General features: G+C 38.1%; 1 protein-coding gene across 3 annotated transcripts in view; it reads left to right on the top strand.

The window, feature by feature from the left end:
• Window positions 1-2,621: 2,621 nt before the first annotated feature.
• The window catches only part of slc23a2 (solute carrier family 23 member 2), a 36,714-nt gene continuing 19,706 nt past the window's right edge, over window positions 2,622-19,629 (top strand). For 2 of the 3 annotated variants that reach the window (XM_084728536.1, XM_084728537.1), the window contains exon 1: window positions 2,622-2,909. Coding sequence is in view for 1 of the 3 variants with exons in the window: in XM_084728535.1 (XP_084584661.1) it covers window positions 17,449-17,497 (49 nt within the window). In the remaining 2 variants the exon portion in view is untranslated. Of the gene's footprint in view, window positions 2,910-17,448; window positions 17,498-19,629 lie in introns of all 3 variants that reach the window. The other variant, XM_084728535.1, reaches the window with a different exon arrangement.

The raw sequence follows: 19,629 nt of genomic DNA on the forward strand, positions 1-19,629 counted from the left end.
TGTTATTGGCACATTTGTTATTACTATAATCAGCCTTTTATTATTTAAATTTAGAGCAGTGAAATCATGCTAACTTTTTCTGCTTCATTGCTTCCTTACCTGCAGTGCTTTATTCATCAGCATCTGCTGGTATATAATGTTCAATCATATTCAGGCAGGAGTACGTACAGTCTTCACTGTAAAACAAGCTATTATTTAACTTTAAAAAGTTAGTGTCCAGACTGCCTTAATATTTTAAGTTGGCTTAACATTTTAAGATGGCTGAATGAAAAGGTATGACAAGTTGATATAATTTTGTAATGATTCAGAACAAGTCATCTTTTCAAGTCAAATAGATTCAATATCAGTTGTACTCCAGTAAGCTCAAGGTATTAAGTTGAACCAATAACTGCTCTGTCACAGTGATGAACATCTATTGACTTTAACATTAATTACAATTCATTAACTTTTAATTAACTTTCATGGTTCACTGTTTTTATATTTATGTAAAAATAAGCAACCATGACCTAACTTATCGTGTATTAGAGACACAGCAAGTTTTCATTTTTGTTTTCTTCAAACTGTGGTTTTTTTTTTTAAAAAAAAAAGGGTCTTGGGAGAGTTTTAACAGATAAGTTGATTACACTAAATTCCTGTATGATTTTTACAGTACAGGACACTAACTGTGCAGCACTAAACAATAGACAAAGTTAGCAACTAGCTGAGGATCTAGCGCCCAAAGGCTGAAATGTTTCCCTTTAGGAGTTGGTGCAGACCAGAACAGAGCTGAGAGGAGAGTGAATACAAGTACATGTTCAACAGGTGCAAGAATGGATTACTACCAGGCAAAGCATGAAACTGCCCCAGGGACCCCTGACTTTTAGGGAATCTGAAGGCTCCAGGTGAACTGCATGCCTCTTATTTGTGGTAATCTGAACAACTGCAAATGTGTTTCGTAATAAGCAGTCTGAGGAAAAGAAATTTCCTCTTTGAGAAAAAGAGTCTATCTAATCTTGAGGTCCCTTCTTGTAGATGGGCCCCCAGGTTAAAATGTGGTTTTATAACCTTGATCATTTTGGTTTGTGCTAATATAAGGCTTCTGAATAAATTTTATTTAGTTAAATCACCACAAACTAATTACTAATTATTGCCTGAGGCATATGATGCACAGAGTCTGAGAGACAGGGAAGTCATTATGGGCAGGTTAACTTAACCCTGATCAGGTGGCCAGAGACAGACTCCAAATGAATGTTTATGTTGTTCCTTGTGTGCTGGTTAGTCACCAGACCATTGTCTAATAACACACCATGGTAACAGCTTCATACATGTCCGCTTGTTTTTGAGTTTCCCTGCCCCCAAGTGGACAAAAATGTAATTATACAGCTTATATAATAAAGCAGTGCCCTGCAACATTGTGCTTAGGTATTTGATATTTCAAACTAGGACCTTTAACATGCATATTATCATACTCCAGTCAAAACTCCACAGAATGACAGTGATGATTTTTTTTTTTTTTTAATTTAACCATTATTTCAATATATAATCATAAAGTGGACATACACATGATACATACTGTAGGTCACATAGTAAATATAAGTATCACATCAATCCATCTTATTCAGGTTCTGTGTATACAGGTACCACAGATATAGGCACCCAGTTAACCTCCCTCTAACAAATATGAAATGACCCATTTGTATAACCATATACTTCTTCATAGGTCAGTTATGAAACTGAAAATGAAAATCTAATGTCAGGAGAAATCTTGATTCGTTTGTCACCATCACTGCACATGCACATATTGGCTATGATGAAGATTTTGTGCTGGAATGAAAGTTGGGATTTTCCTATATTGTATGTTGTTCAGGTTTTCTAAAAATGTCAACTCCTGTAACTCTCAAATAATTGTATCTACATGTACCAACCTTTCATTAAAAATTTATGAAAAAGTACTACAGTCTTACCACACAGCCAACTTTTTGCAACTTGCAACAGCCCTGTTATCCAACCCTGTGCCAAATGGGTTATGCCAGGATAACTTAAGTGTGAATGTAGGGCAGTGACAGCAGTGCAAATAAACAACCATCAGATGGCAGTGTGCTGGAGATAGGGATGTCTCCTCCACTGTGCCCGAAGGCGAGCAGAAAAAACCCACTTTAACATTTTAGGGAGGCGGAGAACATGCTGGTTAAGCAACAGAAAAAAAAATATTATGCAAGAAAGGTCAATACTACAAAAACTGATGAAACCACTGTCAATGGGATATTCACAGGGAAGGGGGGGAGACTGCGTCACCGATAGCCCGTCTCTGATTGGCTGAGCCACGGTTCCAAGGCGGGGCAAGAGGTAGTCGGTCCAGTTGGGAAGGGAACCCCAAACCAACAAAAGATCTCGCGAGAGTTATAATTTTTACCCAAACCATAATTTCCCTAACCCTATTTCAAATGTTTTCTGTCCCTAATCTTAATCAGATCTTAATCGCAGTATTTTTGTATTACAAAAAAATCGTTTTGTAAAAGTGATAAATAACACGTACAAATCTCGCGAGAGTTTTGCATCTTTAGGGTTCCCTTCTAAAGACGACCGAGCTAAACACTTGACGTCAACAGCTGGATGTGGGCATGCGTGCTGTCCAACGTCAACCCCGTGGCTTTATGAAAGGCAAAATCCCTCCATTGGCAGAGAGCGTGCGGTAGCTGTTTAAAACCCCGTCTGTTGGAAGGAAGGCTCTCGTGTGGGGAGAACCAGGCTTGAAGACGGTCTCATCTCTTTAACACAGTTCGGTCTGTGTAGGCTATCTGCTGGCTATCTCTAACGCTCCCGCTGCCTCCTGCTCACCGCTTCAAACAACACAAACAACGGGGACGAGCCATCGGAGGTAACGTTAGCCGAGAAGGGAAGTGGGCTCCGTCTTCTCTTTCATCACGCAGGTGAGCACAAAACGTGCCATTTTTAATCCCATGGTATAGACTTAGCATATATGTTGATTATAGGGAGCAGGACAGTTAGAAAGTCCTCTGTACGACATCGCAGCCCGGGGCTCAAGTTGGCGAGTAAGGGTTAAAGATGTTACATTAACGTCTCGCCTTCTGTAGCTAGCTAATGTTTAAGGACTGTGTGCCGCCGGCGTGACTGTCTGTCTGTCTGCTGATGCTCAAGTGTGACCGTGAAACACAAGGCCCAGTTAGTCGGGATCAGTTAAAATGCATTTCACCCAGGAACTATCACTTAGACTATCTTTATGGTGCCGAGGCCAAATGCCTCAAGGTTCCGAGATATGAGGGCTTTATTTGATTTTAAAAGACAAAACACGCTACAGGAAGGTTAAGTATGCATCACTACTTGCCGTGGTTCTCCATCGTTTTAATGAATGAGACCCCAAAGGGCAGAGCTGGTAAGAAATTACAGCTACCAGGCAGCTCTAACTGGGACGCTACAGCTTATTTGGCCATTAGGATTTATTGGCTCTTGATGATGGGGTTGTCCTGGAAACGAGGCTATGCAGGTGTATGTGTGTTTGTGCGTCTGTCATATAAGCAAACACACATCAACATACAAGGAAGCAAGTTGAAATGTGCAGAGTATGAAAGTAACAATGTAATATTGATGGATGAAGATGCTGCCTTTCCTGGGAGTCTGGATTTTGGCCAAGGCTTTGTGAGATCTAATACAATGTAGTATTAAAAGGATAGTCGAGAATTCTTGAAGTGGGGTTGTATGAGTCCTGGTACTCAGTATATTATCTACAGTAGATGGTGGTCAGCATGCCCCCAGTTTGGAGAAGCACAGCAGAGTACCAGTATGAGAGTCAAGGACTGTACTGCTGTAGTGATCAGGAGCAAAATGTATTTTAGCCACTTAAAAAAGGTTCCACCGAAAAGACTGATATCAGTATAGGTGTATGATATTTAGAATATTTTCCCTGCTTGTAGCTTGCCATCAGACAGCCTTTTTGGCCAAGAACTTGCTGTTTAAAAAGCCACATATCGCCTTCTCTCTCACTCAACCAGACTCTTTTGGCAAAAGCACAAATTTCACATCACACAGGAGTTGCTCGTCTACTGCTGCATCGCTCAGTTAGTTTGTCTGTGTTATCATTTGACTCTGTTGAATTAGAACTAGCCTTTTAAAGCACAGAAGTCACACAATAACAAAAACAGACTAACCAGTTGTGGCAGCAATAGACAAGTAATTGATTTTGCCAGTGGAGTCTCGTTGGTTTGGAGAGAGCAATACTTAGCATTTATAATGGGGGTCTTTTGTTGGAAAAGGCTGAGTGATGGGACGGTAAAGCAGTGAGAAAACTAAGTATAGCGTACATGTAAAATTATAATAATTCTTTTCAGGTTGACCTCTTTTAAATGGGTAAAATATGTTTTACTGTTGATCCTGTCCACAGCAGTGCATTTCTTAGCTTACAGGCTGATACTCCTGTCTGCTTCTCCAAACTTGGGCTGTGTTGGCCACCATCTACTGTAGGTAATATGCTGACTATCAGTAACTACCTTACAGGCAGACATATTTGTTATTCCTTTCAGAAATTTATCACTTGCCATACATCAATCTTCAGATGAATACATAATACGCAACAACATTTAAACAACAGCACTGACACAAACATCAGTACCACCTACGACAAACATCAACAACACCTACAACAAACATCAACATCACCAGCAATGAAAATCAACAATAAACCTGTCAAAGTGTTCTACATATTTAAGTGCAGCATCCTCACACACAGAGGTTCAGTTATTTTGTTTCACTGGTTGTTCAGCAGTTAATTGCAGGGAAAATCTTGGGGAAGCCCTCACCTTATACCAATTTCTGAGCAGTCAGCTAATCGACAGGCCAGTTTGCTGGCAGTTGACCATTTTCATGTGTTTAACTCTTGAGTATTAACCAATAAGAAGTACAGAGTCTCAATGTGTGGAAGTGCAATTGTTTAAAACATTCATTTATGCCACTCTTGGAGGACAGACAAAAGGGTAGTAGGATGTTCTTAGTTTTTAGTGCTTGATTGTAGATGAGGAGTGCTCAGCAGCATATTTAATATCAAGTCCTTTTCCGCAAGTGGCTATCTTGTATTTATTTTTTTTTTTCATTTTAAATAAACTTGTGTATTAGGCCTAGTGCAGGTTTTTCAATTACACTAATATTGCATGCTGAGAATTTTGCATTGCACCTGTGCCTGTGGTTTGCACAGGGTCCAGGATTTGTAAATTGGAAAATTGTATCTTGCCTTGTTGTGGCACTCTGGTATGTGAGAGCAAAACCAGGGCTTGTGCCAGTCCCTCTCCAGTGGTGGTTATTTTTAGTACTCTGTCACAGCTTGATTGAATTCTTCATGTTGTAAAACAAGTCAAACAGCAATATTTGGGGCAATATTAGTAAACAGGGAGTACATGTAGTTACACCAGTAAACACTGAGCCTGAAGGCCAAAAGGCACCAAAAGTGTCTGACGCTTGCGTTTTGAAGTACACCTATTATTCTAAATGGCAGAACACATGCAGAAAACATCTTGACTTGTGTCAAACTGCCTTGATGCTCACACTCTGAACTTTTTTGATTTTGGCGTGTCAAATGAGGAGCAAAGCTTTCTTTTCTGCAGCCGTAGTATGTGTTTGTTGAGAGCTTAATAGATTAAAAGGCATGAATGTGTGGAGCAAGTGCTGATGGAGCTTCAGCTCCACCTGAAACCAGGTAAAAGAAAAAAAACAGACCGACACCTGCCTCCTCCATGAAACATCTGTCACTGTGCTGCATTATTGCAAATCATGATGAACTGTCCAGATGCTGTCTCCTTTTCATCTCCTCTGTGTATGCTGGTATTTATGTTTGCTGTCTGCTGTAGTCTAAAACCAATGTAAATGGTCAGAGTGAAACTGATGTTAAATATTGTGCTGCCTAAATGTCACACCCCATTTAGTCAGTATATGGACTGACCTGAAAAAAGCGTGAGGATTTTTCCCCTTAGAGAATATTTTCTTAAAATAAACATAATACTAAAGAAATAAATAGATGCATATAAATTGCAACATTTATATTTCCTAAAACCTGAAGCCTGCAGTGATTTTTTTTTCCTTTGCATTTTATGATTTAGTATCCTGCTTAGTCACTCTTAAACTCAAGCAGAGTATCATAATTAAGTTGAAGGTGCATATAAGGGATTTGGTTGTCAGTAGCTCACAGTTCACATGTACTGCTGAGCCAAAACTAGTATAAAAGCATAAAAAAATGTGTATAAAAACAGAAGTTGAAATATCAATAACCCATACCCAAACTAACAGCTGACCATGGGAAGAAGGTTTCAGGTTTTTCCTCAGTGCAGGTATTCAGATTTCTCAGTCAACCTGTTTTCTTGGCATTCATCCCAACTTCCTTGTCAGCTTCTACTCTTTATGCACACCTGTCACTGCCTCAGATGTGACTGATGAGGTTTCGGGAATTTGACAAGGTGGCCTCAGAGATGTAGTTTTAGAGGGAGAAGGAGTGTAGGGACAGCTGACATCTCTAGGTGGCACCAGTACTGACTTTACATGTTCTGAATGTAAGGTTATCCAGCCTCACCTGCTGCAGTAAGGAAGTCGATGATACAGTGATGTGTGGATCTCTGCAACTTTAGATGAGTGGGTGACAGATAGGGCTCTGTTATTTAGATCTGTAGTGAATGTTTTGTTTGTGGACCAGCGTGACGGTGGAACATTTGAAATAGCAAGCAATGTCACCGACTATTGAGAATAGGTCTATTGTTAGGAGTAGACTTTTTTTCCTGTAAGTACAGGTTGAAAACAGGTGATTTGGTTGGAGTGCTGCGGCTACAATTGGTCTGCCTCTCCGGAGTTACATGTAAGTTTTGTTGAAGAAAATTATGGTAGAAGAAAACCCAGATGATGAAATTCAAAACAAAGATGCAACAATGTCTGGTCATCATCATCAACAACAACAACAGCAATTTAAAATAAGATTGTATGGTTGTGCCCTGAACCAAATAAGGATGTTGTATGGAAAGATTATTCATTCAAGCAACAGATGAAAACTATAGTTTAAGGGATGGTGGAATACCAGCCAGTTTGATTAAAATGAGCAACAGGAAACGTTTTATTAAAAAGCTTCTGGGTATCTGGTAGCTCAGTCGGTAGAACATTCGCCCTATGTACTGAGGCTGTGAGTCCTCTGCAGTGGCCGTGGGTTTGACTTCCACACATGGCCCTTTGCATCTTGTCATTCCTCCACTCTCCCTTTCCTATCATATCTTCAGCTATTCTGTATCATTAAATGCATAAAAGGCCCCCCTAAAATATATAGTTTTTAAAAATCTTCTCACGTGTCAGACTCAAACAAGTATTTTCATTGTTGATTAGTCTGCAGATAAACTTCTCAATTAATTTACTAATTGCTTTGTTTATTAAATTCCTTGTGTAATCTGTCAAAATACCAAATATATTCAATTTAATATCATCTATGTAGCAAATCTGGACATTTGAGAGGTTATAGAACCAGTGAAAGTCTAGCTTTTTGTCTTAAAGTGACTGAAATAATTGAATATCAAAAATGTTGCAGATAGATTTAGATTCTGTTAATGACTGGGCAAAACATTTCTGCACCCCTCTTTGGCTTTGTTTTCAGGCTTTAGAAAATCTAGTCCATGGCAGGAAACTTTTGTCAGTCACAGGTCACTTCAGAGACAGGACATTCCTATTGGCTATTCTACAAACACAAATGTGTTCGCATTTCACTTCAGGTGGTGAAAGTCTGATTCAGTGACAGAAAATCCTGCAACTTGTGATTAATTTCCATTAACTTTTTTGCTGAAAACAGTGTATCGTACAAAACACCAGCGTGAACACGTACCTTCTCCACATGAAGCATCGGGCTGATTACGCTCAATGCCATGGCACTCATGTCGAGTAGCAACGAGGCATGATGACAAACAGTGGGGAGTAACTTTTGAGAGGAAAAGTAGTGAAGCCTGGGCTGCTCAGACCTGAGGCCACAAAGCGCTGGAGCAGTGTCTTGAGGAGACACTTCCTTTTATTTTTTTATTTAAAATAACTGCCTTGTTTCAAGCCAGAAATTATAATTAGAGGGTACTGTGTGTGATTCATTAGCAGTTCTACTTCTCTAATCTACAGTAAGCATCTTGAAAGGTGCTAGGCTACTGACCAGGTGCTGCTGCTGATGTTATTGAATCAGTTATTGTAAACGTGCAGCCATCAAGCTCATAAATATTATGTTATTTCCCATTTACTTGCGGTAATTAGCCATTCCCATGCCTGTCTAATGGTGCATTAATACACTTGCCTAGGAAGAAGTTTATCTGCTTTTTTAGTTCAGTTTATGCTGAAATCCACAATCATCACATGTGTTGTCTCACCTACCGGGTTCCTACTTTTCATGGCAAGTAAGAAAATAACCAGCAGCACAATGCTAACAATAACCAGCTTACCAACAGTATTATTTGAAAGCTTCTTTTTCAGCCTTTCACAGTAGTTCTTACTTTGTAACTCTGACTTGCAGTAAAGGGATAGAGCAGAGGATCACTTCACAGGATGTGTCGGGCCAGGCTGGGCCAGGAACAGGCACAGTGGGGTGAACTGGGTCACAGAAATGGATTCCTGGCCCTGTTTACTGTAGGCATCGTGTGACTAAGATTACACCATAGTGCTGGGTCATGCCGTGCCTTCCCACTGTGCTGTGTAAAGGTGTGTGTGGTTGTATGGTGGGTGGTAAATAGAGAGATTTTAGTTCTGAATAGTTTTCCCAGAAATAACATTAAGTTTTTTCCTTGGCAGTCTATGAATTGCATTGTTACTTTTTACTAAATAAAGAAAAATAAGGACTTTTTGCTGTTGGTGGTCGGACAGTGTGCTCTTCTAATCTTGAGTTTGTGTGCGTGATGAAAGAAATACAGTAATATGGGGATTTAATAGCCAAAGGCAGGATAGCTCACCATATGATTCTTGCATAACAAGGACTGAATAACACAATAAGTTGTACCAAACTAAATTACATTCATCACTGAACAGTACCAGAGAAGGATACATTTTCCTCTGTGCCAGGGTTGTGATGTTTGTGAGCTGTTACTGATACTTCAGGGCAAGTTCACAGGATGATATCAGCTCTTTGTTGAGGATATATTCTGTGTCAAAATTACAATAGCCCTTAATCAGCCACCCATCACAGAGGAATGTCCTCTGTTGTGTGTGTTTGGCTGTTGCTTCAGCTGCATTCAGTGACTGTCAATGTGCAATTGCACTGTTTTAAAAATGAGAGAAAACTGCTAGTGAGTATGCTGGGTCACATCTGTCCTGGTATAACGAGTTAGCAAATAAATTATCATTCAATTGATTTTTCTTTGTATTTTAAAGATTTTCTCTGAGTGTGTGGGGAGGATGTGTGGATGGAAGAGACCAGCGGGGCCATTTATTGATTTATTGGGAATCACAATTAATCGTATATTGGTGCAGAATTGATGCTTTGTGTAGTAAAGATATGTTCTTTTCAAGTTTGAACTAAGTGTTTTAAAGCCTCTGTATATTTCAAGTGCCTGAGGGCGGCTGTGACTCAACAGGTAATTGTTACTTTGATCCCCTCCTGCCTGCAAATAAAGCTGTCCATCATCAACTTCCAGTTGAATAGTCTGCAACTATTTTGATAAAACCTGAAGGTATTTTTCAAGGAAAAATGCTAAACATATATGATGGTTAACTTAACATCTTAATGTTTTAATTGATGATCAGAAAAAAAACAATTTAATGATCACCTTGGAATTCTGTATGATCAACATTTTTCACTATTTTCTGACATTTTATAGAACAATCAATTTATCAAGAAAATAATCTGCTGATTGATTTCATTATTTCATGATGAAAGCACTCCTTAGTTGCAGTCCTAGTTCCAAGCAAAGTGGAATTATAAAACTAGTAAGATGAGTTGTTAAAATTTTTGTTTTACATGTGTAGACTTCTGTCCTCTTTTCACCTCTCTTTGGCTCATCAGTATAGTTGAATAAAGGCTCAAATGTAGCAATGACATTCATCGTTCTCTATAAAAAAAAAAAAAAAAAAAAAAAAATTAATCAGCCACGGCCCAGATTTTGTACCTCACTCCCAGACAGTTAAATGTTGTAGCATTTCCTTAGAGGCAATCAGTGCACTTTTGAAAATACTGGAACTGAGCAATGACCCACATCACAAGTTTCATAAAAATTTAATCGGCAGCCTGACAGATGATGATGGATGGACTGGTAGAAGGAGACCAAAGAGCATTTCTAATTGACTGACTTACTTTATTCTATCCTACTGGCAGTGGTCCATTTGAACTCTGTCTACACCTCACACGAAGTCGTCCAAAACAAATTCAGTTTTACCAGGTTGTTGTTTTTTATGATGAATGTAAGTGTCCTGTAGAAGTTTCACGTTGTTTGGTTTATATCATTTTTTTCCAGCATTTTTGTTTTTATTAGACAGATGATGATGATAAAGACGCAGACTGGAAACAAGGAGAGAGAGAGAGAGAGAGGAGTAAGACCTGTAACAAAGGTCCCTGGCTGGTATCAAACCAGGCATGTTTTGGGTATGTGGTGCCCACAGCTGCAAAGGTCTGAGCTGAAAACCTCATTTTGTTTCCTCCCTGTCATTACATTAGTGTTACCATGTAGCTAACAACCACTAACGAAGCATTCTTAACCTCTAAAATTTCTTAAGTTGATCTTGGGTCTGTGTCCATCAGTGCAGATGATTTTGAATGAATGCTTTTAAAATGCATGTTCCTGTGGTCTCTCAAAATAAAGTGTAAGTGCAGCCAAGTAGAAAGGAATGAGCAGTTGCACTCAAGTGGCTAGGACTGCAATTACCTGTAATTTTCATGATCTGTTAATCTGGTGATTATTTTCTCGATTATTTATTGCTCCATAAAATGTCAGAAGACTCTAAAATGTGCTCATTGCAACTTCCCAGAAGTCAGGGTGACATGTTGAAATTCCTAATTTTGTCCTATTAACGAAAACCCAAAGATAATGAATTTAAGGTCGTATAAAACAGAGAAAAGCTGAAAATTCTCTCTTTAATGGCATTTTTTTCCGTGACTGAAACAATTAATCGATTTCCAAAGCAGTTTAATTTGATTACAGTCAAGCGGCTGCCTACTCGTTCTGTGAGTGCTGCTCGCAACAGTAAAGTCTGTTGTTCTGTTAAATCTGGCTTAGTCTCCATTCAGTTCATGCAGGTCACCTTCAGTATACAGGATAATAATGTTTTACATGTAGAGGAATGTGACCTTGTTGAAAATCTTGATCTGGGTCTCATTCATTGATCTCTATTCTTTCCTGGCTTCTTATCAGGTCTGTGTGTGACCAGCCTCGCCCAGTGATGTCTCCTTATCTCTCTGAGCCTTATTTATTTTGTCCATCCTGTCCCCTGTTCTGCGAACACCCTTTACATGAACCACAAAAGTCCCTCCACAAAGTGTGTGTATTTTTGGTTGTGGTGATGCTGCGTGTTTTGAAAATATGATGAAATGTTGAAAATTCTACTTTGGAGCTGAAATGATCACTTAACCAAGTAGTTGACTGGACAGAAAGATTTGTCTGCAACCTGTTTCGGTCATTTTTTTTAAAATTAGAAATGGCAAAAATATGTGTTCATAGCTTCTCAACTCTAAAGATTTTTTTGTTTTCTTAGTCCCCTATGATATTAGCTATATGTCTTTGTGTTAAGGACTATTTGGAGCAAAGTAAGGAATTTGGATATGACAAAATGGGCTTTGGTAAAATGTTATAGGTAATCAACTGAGAAAATAATATATATATTAATTATATTTGCCAAACATTCACGGGCAGCTTCTCCAAAGGAATGATTTGATGAAAAACTTTAGGATTTTCTGACATTTTATAGATCAAACGGTGAATTTATTAATCAGAAAAAGGCAGAGTGATTGATAATGAAAATTATTAGTTGCTGCCTAATGGTTATTTTCATTACTAATTATACTGCTGATTTATTTTTGTAGTTAATAAATTTGTAGGCTAATAGTGGAACAGCTGATTGATCATCTAAATAGTTGGGACCTGATTTTCATTTGATTTTCTAATCAATCATCTAATCGATGCAGCTCTGTGTATGAGAAAATGGCCTGAAGTTGCAGATATTTGCCGAAAAGTTACCTCTATAATACTACAGTCCATTTTACATGTCACATTGCCCAGGCGGCCTCTAACCTGTTTAAATGTTGTAACAGAGTAAAATCACACCATTTTCTCTGTGATGACCCACTTTTAATGGAACTGAATAACTGTGTTTGCTGTAAAAAAAAAAAGTAGTGTCCGCTTTGACATGTCAGGTCAGGCATTTTTAGCTGATCTTTATGAAACTGTTACGGGGCTGAATGGAGGTAATCTGTCTCCACAGTTACTGTACAAGCAAATGAAACTGGTTATCCCATTGTGAGCCACAGCTGGAGTTTGGCTCGGTTAGGCTTAAAGGTTTTCATCAACTTCAAGCAACAATGGATACCTTTTTAGTCTTAAATATCCCCACTGGGCTTGATGAAAAAATGCCTGAGGCTGTGGGTGGTGGAACAACCTAAAAGAAAAACGTGTACAGTTACAGTACAGGCCTACTTTGTTAGAGAACAAATGTGAGAAACTATTTTTTTTTTCGTGTCTAACCTTTAACGCCCATTTATGTGCTGCTTATGGCACGCTGTGTGGGCGTAGGTGTTGCTTTGAGAACGGGAGAGAAATACAGTGAAAGGCTGCACATCTCTATTCCCCTGATCTAAATGTGACTGTCTTTCCTGCTGCTTTGGTTCTTTTTTTATTGAGAAATGTGTTTGTACAGCACAGCATGGGAGTCCACATGCTGCTAAACTGTAAAGTGCCAAAGAAAGCAGGATTATTGGCCACTGCACTGTTCAAGTTAATTTTTATCTGGAAGTTGATTAAATTCCCGACACAACAATGTGACTCATTATGTACTATAAAATGTTATTGTACTTTATGTACCATAACATCATTGCAACCTAAGCTGTTGTCTTGCCAGCTGTCGCCACCTTTTTCTTTCAATTTAATGCTTCTGTTAAGCCTTTGGTAGAACTGACGGGAAGTGAAAGTTATATGAAAAACATACTAATGCTGTTACCCATGTGATTTTTGTGGTGAAAATTTAGAACCAGTTTATTAATCCCGAATCCAGTCGCAAGTGCTGACAAGATGCTGCACTTTTAGTTGCTGCTACGTACATTCTTTTGTACATTTTTACCTTTGTCAGTGTGTTTTGTCAAGATGTGTTTGTCTGTGTGTGGATAAATAAAGTTGCTGAACTGATTTGACACATTAAAGAAAATAGTAATTGAAAGAAATCAGTTAGGTAAAATAGTAGTAAATTAGAAATAAAATAAATATAGTGTACCAAGCTATAGAAATAAATAAAATGCAAATTCCAAGCAATTTGATATGGATGAAAAGTAGTAATGCTCAACTGTTAGCAATTCAAAAGGTATATTAAGGTGTTTGAAATATACCACTGCTGGTTCTGTTTTTTAAGTTTTAGCCTTATATCTTGGCTGTATTTCCTCTTTTTGATAAACATAAATAAAGAGAAATATTTGAGTTTACATGGCTCAGTCAAGCCAGTGAACTGCTCAACATGACAGTTACAAAACCAGAACTGCACACACACGTGTGCGCATGCCTGTGTGCACTGGTTGCATGAATCAGCAAGTCATCTGCGATATCTCTTTTAAAAGCATGTCTTCCTAAGAGCTCTGGCTTTTTCTGTGTGACTGATAATAATATTGATTGTTATATCCACTGACAGCTGCCACAATGATTTGATGTTTACAACAAGTGAGTGCGTGTGCATGTATCCGTGCATGTGTGCACATGTATCCGAGGTTAGTATCCACCTGACTTGTGTGAGAGAAGAGAAAAGAAAAATTACTTGAGGCTAAATGGGAACCCTCTGTCTGACATGAAATGTCTACAGGTGTGTTCCAACCACAAACCTCACTAGTTGGTTTCATTATTTAGTTCCTCTTTTCTTTTTAAAGGTGTTCTGATAGTTTGAACCCAAATTCTGTGCTTCTGAAAACCCCCCAGAAGGAATGACACATCACAAATCCAGAATCTAAATTTAGACTGAGCTACTGTGCACCTAAAACCAGTAAAGCTGGCCAGTCAAGGGGGGTAGAGAGAGGGCCTTCATATGTCTTCAGAACTAGTAAATTCTGTAATTAAAACATATCAGATCACATCCTAAATAATCATTTTGAACAGAAAGAAAAAAGAATAACAATGAATAAAAGTCAGTAGTTAAGTTATCAGCCTAGTTCAGTAATAATCTACAATGAATAGTATCTCAAACAAAAATTCTAATAAACTGTATTTGTCTTGCACCTTTCATACAGAGTATTAAGCTTTATATACAATCTGAAGAGAATAAATCATAGTCAAAGGGTCTAACAAAAAAGACATTTAAATACATAACATTTAATTAAAAAAAAGACAACTTGAACAAACAAGGCTTTAACATTTTAAAATGCAGCCCTGACCCAAAATGGAAAGCCACCTTTTGTCCACTACTTAAATTTCAAGGTTGAACTAGTGGTAGAAGATGAGATAAATTCTTTATCTGTCCATCGTCATACAATTATTCGCTTAAGTCAAGACTAGCTTATAACTTTAACTGGTTCCAGTTTGTCAAATGATAGGATTGCTCTTGTCTCAGTTGTACACAGGTGTAAATTCAATCCACTTTTGTTTTGGACCTTAAAAGCAATAAGGAAAAGATCACCATTGTCTACGGGGATAGCAAAGAGCCTTTTTCACCACTTTTGGATCTTTGATAGGCCGAACAGTTAAAATAAAAAGAAACTGATAGTGAAAATAATCATTAGTTGCAACACTACAGAAGGTAGAATATAGCATTAAAACTCAACACAAAGTCCTACACAGTAGTTTGTAGTCATCTGTAAGTTCATAGCTTACTGTCTTCATGACAGCAAACATAATTCTCTGGCCTCCTGGGATCACTGGTGAAACCTGCTGGAAGAAACCAGCTTACTTCTGGCCTTTTTGTCTGCATTAAAACATTTACAGGTGTATTGTTTGAAATTGTTAAACTCTTATTCTTTAACTCATATTTCCACTGTAGTGGTACAGCCTGTAGATCCTGTAACTGTGCCGTTTAGATGAACTCTTTTATCTACATTCACCTCTGCTCCAGTGCCTGGAAGTTGACCAATGTAAACATGACCTTGCAGCCGTTTTACAATCTCCCCTCTGCTTCCCCCTTCATGGTGAAATACGAACCCGTCACGTGTAAATTGTCGACCGCTGTCACGCACAAACATGCACAGGTGTGTATGTTCAAGAGCTTGACTGCACCCACAAATATCTAACATATTATTGACATTACTTTGTTTTAAACATGACACGCTTTCCATGATTTCTATCCTCTAAATATTATCTTTTAATTAATGTGAAAAGTTATTTTATGTTCATTAAACTGCATATTTCCTCTCTCTTACATAATCACATAAACTCAGTTTTAGCTCTCTCTTCTTTCGCTCCAGTTCCCCGTGTCTCTCTTGTTTTCTCAGTGGTTGTCTGATGTTTTGGTGTGTGTGCGTGTGTGGATGGTTTCCCAGTCAACACAGACAGAAAACATGAGGACTGAGGAGAGTGTTTCTGTCTCTCAGACGACAGTGGAGAAGGACACTTGAGGATGTCATGCTACACTAGCATGGCTCTTCTGGTGTTGGCACATGCTTCATCAGTCTTTAAGTTACCCAGAGACTGTTGGGATACTTTCTGTCACACTCCACATCTCACAACTGACTCAGAGCTGTGAAAGCCTCAGGCTGGGCAACACTGAGGTCAGTTATATGCTCTGTTTTCATGTGATCTGTGCAGTATTCACTGGTCAGAAAATGCCTTGTAGAGAAGACTGACTTTCTAATGATTTTTGTCATTATGTCACCAGGATAATTCTGGTTTATTATGATATGGGTCTGATAACATCATGATGACATTGTATCATGATGGGGCACGAAATATTTGCATTCAGACAATGCAACGAGTAAATATGCAGACAGTGAAATCAGATTATCCAGAAGTGTGCATGCTGATAATGCTGATATCTCTCACTGAGCAAAAAAACTGAATGGTCTTAACTACTCTAAGTGTGGCAGGTAGGTTGAAGTAGTAAGTCTACGGTTTGGTTAATGACTTTACACTTTAATTAATTCCAGTTTATTTTTAAGAGGAAACAAAGGCAGTCTACCTCAGATATCTGTCCCATATGATATCATGAAGCCCCGTTTAAAGCATTGAGAGTTTGATGTGAAATCCAGTTTGTTTGTTTTCTGTTTTTTAGGGGTTGTTTGTTCTTTAGTTAACTTTAACTTTAATTGTTGAAAACAAATCAATAAATTGCTGCAATATTTAGAATAGAAAATTGAATCATCATTCGATTCTCTAACAAGGCTGTAGAGTCTGTGTTATATCATTTGGCATTTTATTTCAAGTTTAACATAAAGCTTTTACCAAATTGTCCCTTTTATTGTACCTAAAAGACAGAAAAATTAAAGCTGCTCTGGAGGACCAACCATTTGATGTGAGACTGACAAACGATTGCTTTTGTAAAGTTTAATGTGACAGCTTCATGTAGCATTACTCTGATAAACATGCAGGACAGACTGCTAAGTATTTGAAGCAGGAGAAAAAGCCTCACCAGTGACCCTCAGTGGATTGTGGAAAAGTGTATTTTAAAAGATCTTACATACATAAGAGAACAGAACACACATAATGTTATTGTCCATTGTTCCTCTTAGTGTTGGGCAGTAGCTCCTCAAAATGATGTCTGGCTGGTCAAACATAACTTTACATTGTAATTTATGCATTATGAATATGTCATACGCGCCAAAGTGATGAGCTTGTATCAAGTTTGTTCAACCTCATCCCCAACCACGGCTGAACTCCACTCTCTTCTTCTATGACTTTTAAAGGCTCTTTTTCTCATACTAACATGTTGATCTTGACTGGAACGGTGGCTTGACTGTGGCATTTCAAACAATAATGCAATTATCATCTATAACTCAATGATTGTCTATGTAAGGTTGCTGGCTACACCTGTCACCTGTGACAAGGACCAGCTACCTCATTATTCCTAAAATGACATGCACCCTCTCTATAGGTGAAGGGCTTAATTGCATCCTGATTCACTCTTGCAGCCTTCCTAAAGCCATATTTGCTTAACAGATCAGTAACACTACATACTAACCTTTTTTGCTTGTTATTAAATGCTGTCTGTCAAATTAACTTATGTCTCACCTCCCTCCTCCTCCTTATCCTTGACCCCTCTGCCTCTCTCCTCTCCGCCTCCTCCCCCCGTCTCTTCTTCTCTTTCCTCTTTCCTCTTCTTCTACCTCCTCCTTTCCCTCTCTCTCTTGCCCCTTCCACACAGATGCTCCCAGCCGCCCAGCTTGACAGGAGTGATGGGATGTGTCAACTAGGTATTACACCTATCCCAACATTTTTACACTGCAAGCAGGAGACTGGCTGGGTGGGAAACGATATTTGGGGATAAAATAAAAAAATAAATAAAAAAACTTGTAAGAAGGGAATAGGACATAGACAAAAGGTGGCAACAAGGCATGGTACAGGTGATGCTAGGTAGGCCTCTGCTCACAGGTGGTAAGACAGTTAACATGTGAAAACCATGGAGTGTCAGATATATGAATGTACTTTTTGTTTTTTTTGTTTTTTTTAAGGACTGAACAATTTCAGAAATACATCTAATTGCAATATTTCTGTGTAACTATTATTTATGGGGCCATCATTGCCTTTCTGGTTAAGATTTAGGGGGAAAATAGGTAAATTTCCCAGCTGGCCTCTAACTTTATAGTTGTGATTGTATAGTTAGTGTTTTTAGAGCTCAAGCTGCCTCTATGTACATTTTTTCTGAATAATATGGTGATGGAAACTGCAGTTATTTTGTGTAAATTGATTGGCAAGACCATATATATATATATATATATATATATAACAAGGGTTTTTGTTTTTTGTTCTTCTTTTTACCAGGCAGGGGCTAGAGCTAATGAACTTGACAGTCACAGACTAAACTCTGTTTTTATACAGCTTGTTAAGAGGTTGTTAATGTGAGTTATACTCAAAAACATAGCAATTGCTTTTTTAATAATGATACAAACACTGTTACTTGCTCAGGCTTGCTATTTTTCATATGCGTGTAAGAAACTCATGAAACATCATTTTAAATCCACCAGAAACACTTTCTTTTTAATAAATTTGAGTTTTTAATTCAAAGGCACAAATAAAAAAGAGCAAATTGTCAGATTATGAAAAGCAGCCAATGCCACACTCCTACCTTCACTGTCTAGACTTATATAATAAAAAATGGGGATAAAAAACACAAAGACAATAAATTGTTACACTGTTTTAATAATTAACCTAAAAGTTGGTTTGATAATTTGGTTTCTTAGTAATGAAGGTAATGACTTTTAAATAATGGAGCACCTTTGCATCAAAGGAAACAGGATCACGTTCACTTCTCACTCATCTATGGCTAATTATTTGGAGGTCAACATTTGTAGGTATCTATTTCTCTTCAGTGATCCATCATCCATCATGTCCTTGTGTTATAACACTACTTCTCAAATGAACCTATCCGCTGACTCCGATCTAGTACCATAATGGTATGTGATGCAGTTTCATTTACAGTGCCACGTGGTTCGTGAACTTGCTAATGCAAATGTTTTAATGAGCCAAGATGTTGCATAACAGCAAAATATTGTTAAAAGACCAAGTACTATAATTTTCAAATATGAAAACAAAGTTGGAACATCCTTACAGTTTTGTTAATTCCAGACAGTGGTGTCAGAGATGTCACTTGAGGTATCATATTTGTCAGTTTGCTCCCGAAAACATCCACTGTCTGTCTTTTGTAGTGAGAAGCTAGTTAGTCCATTTTTATTTTATCAGGAAACTTAACTGAGATCAAGAGAAGACCAGATGTAGGAACTCTTGATTCACTCTTAGTTGACATGTTATTGTGTCTTTTTATTTGGTTTTGCAGACAGCTGAGTGACAGCTCTCAATGCTGAAGGCTTGCAACTTTTCACTCTTTCATGCTTTTGATACTACTGCTGTCAGTTAACGACACTGAATAAAAGACACTGGCCATAAATTTGATGGCACCATCCTTGCTAGGACAAACTGACATTACTTTCTCTCTCTGCCTCACCCATCTTTCTCTCAGCATCTCTCAGCTCTGATCATTCTCTTCCTCCTCTCTATCAAACGTGTTCATGTTTTACTTTGTCTTTTTTCCTTTTCTCTTTGCATAATCTTGCCTCTCTATGTATTTGCCCTCTGCTCTCTTCCTGTATCAGATGGTGACTTGTTGGCAGTATGGATCATCAACTGAAGTGTAGAAATTGTTCTCCAAAGGCAACTTATTATTTCAGTCAGTTAAGAGCTAATGATTATTTGAGTATTTTCTTGATTATTCAGTTAATTGTTTGGGCTATAAAATGATGTTAGCTGAGAAGCTAGAACCAGTTAATTCTTGTCATACTTGAAAAATGGCTTGCATGATTAACTGATTATCCAAATAGTGGTTTCAGCT

The sequence above is a fragment of the Lutjanus erythropterus genome, chromosome 10, assembly GCF_056507025.1.
Source record: "Lutjanus erythropterus isolate fLutEry1 chromosome 10, fLutEry1.hap2, whole genome shotgun sequence".
NCBI lineage: Eukaryota > Metazoa > Chordata > Actinopteri > Lutjaniformes > Lutjanidae > Lutjanus > Lutjanus erythropterus.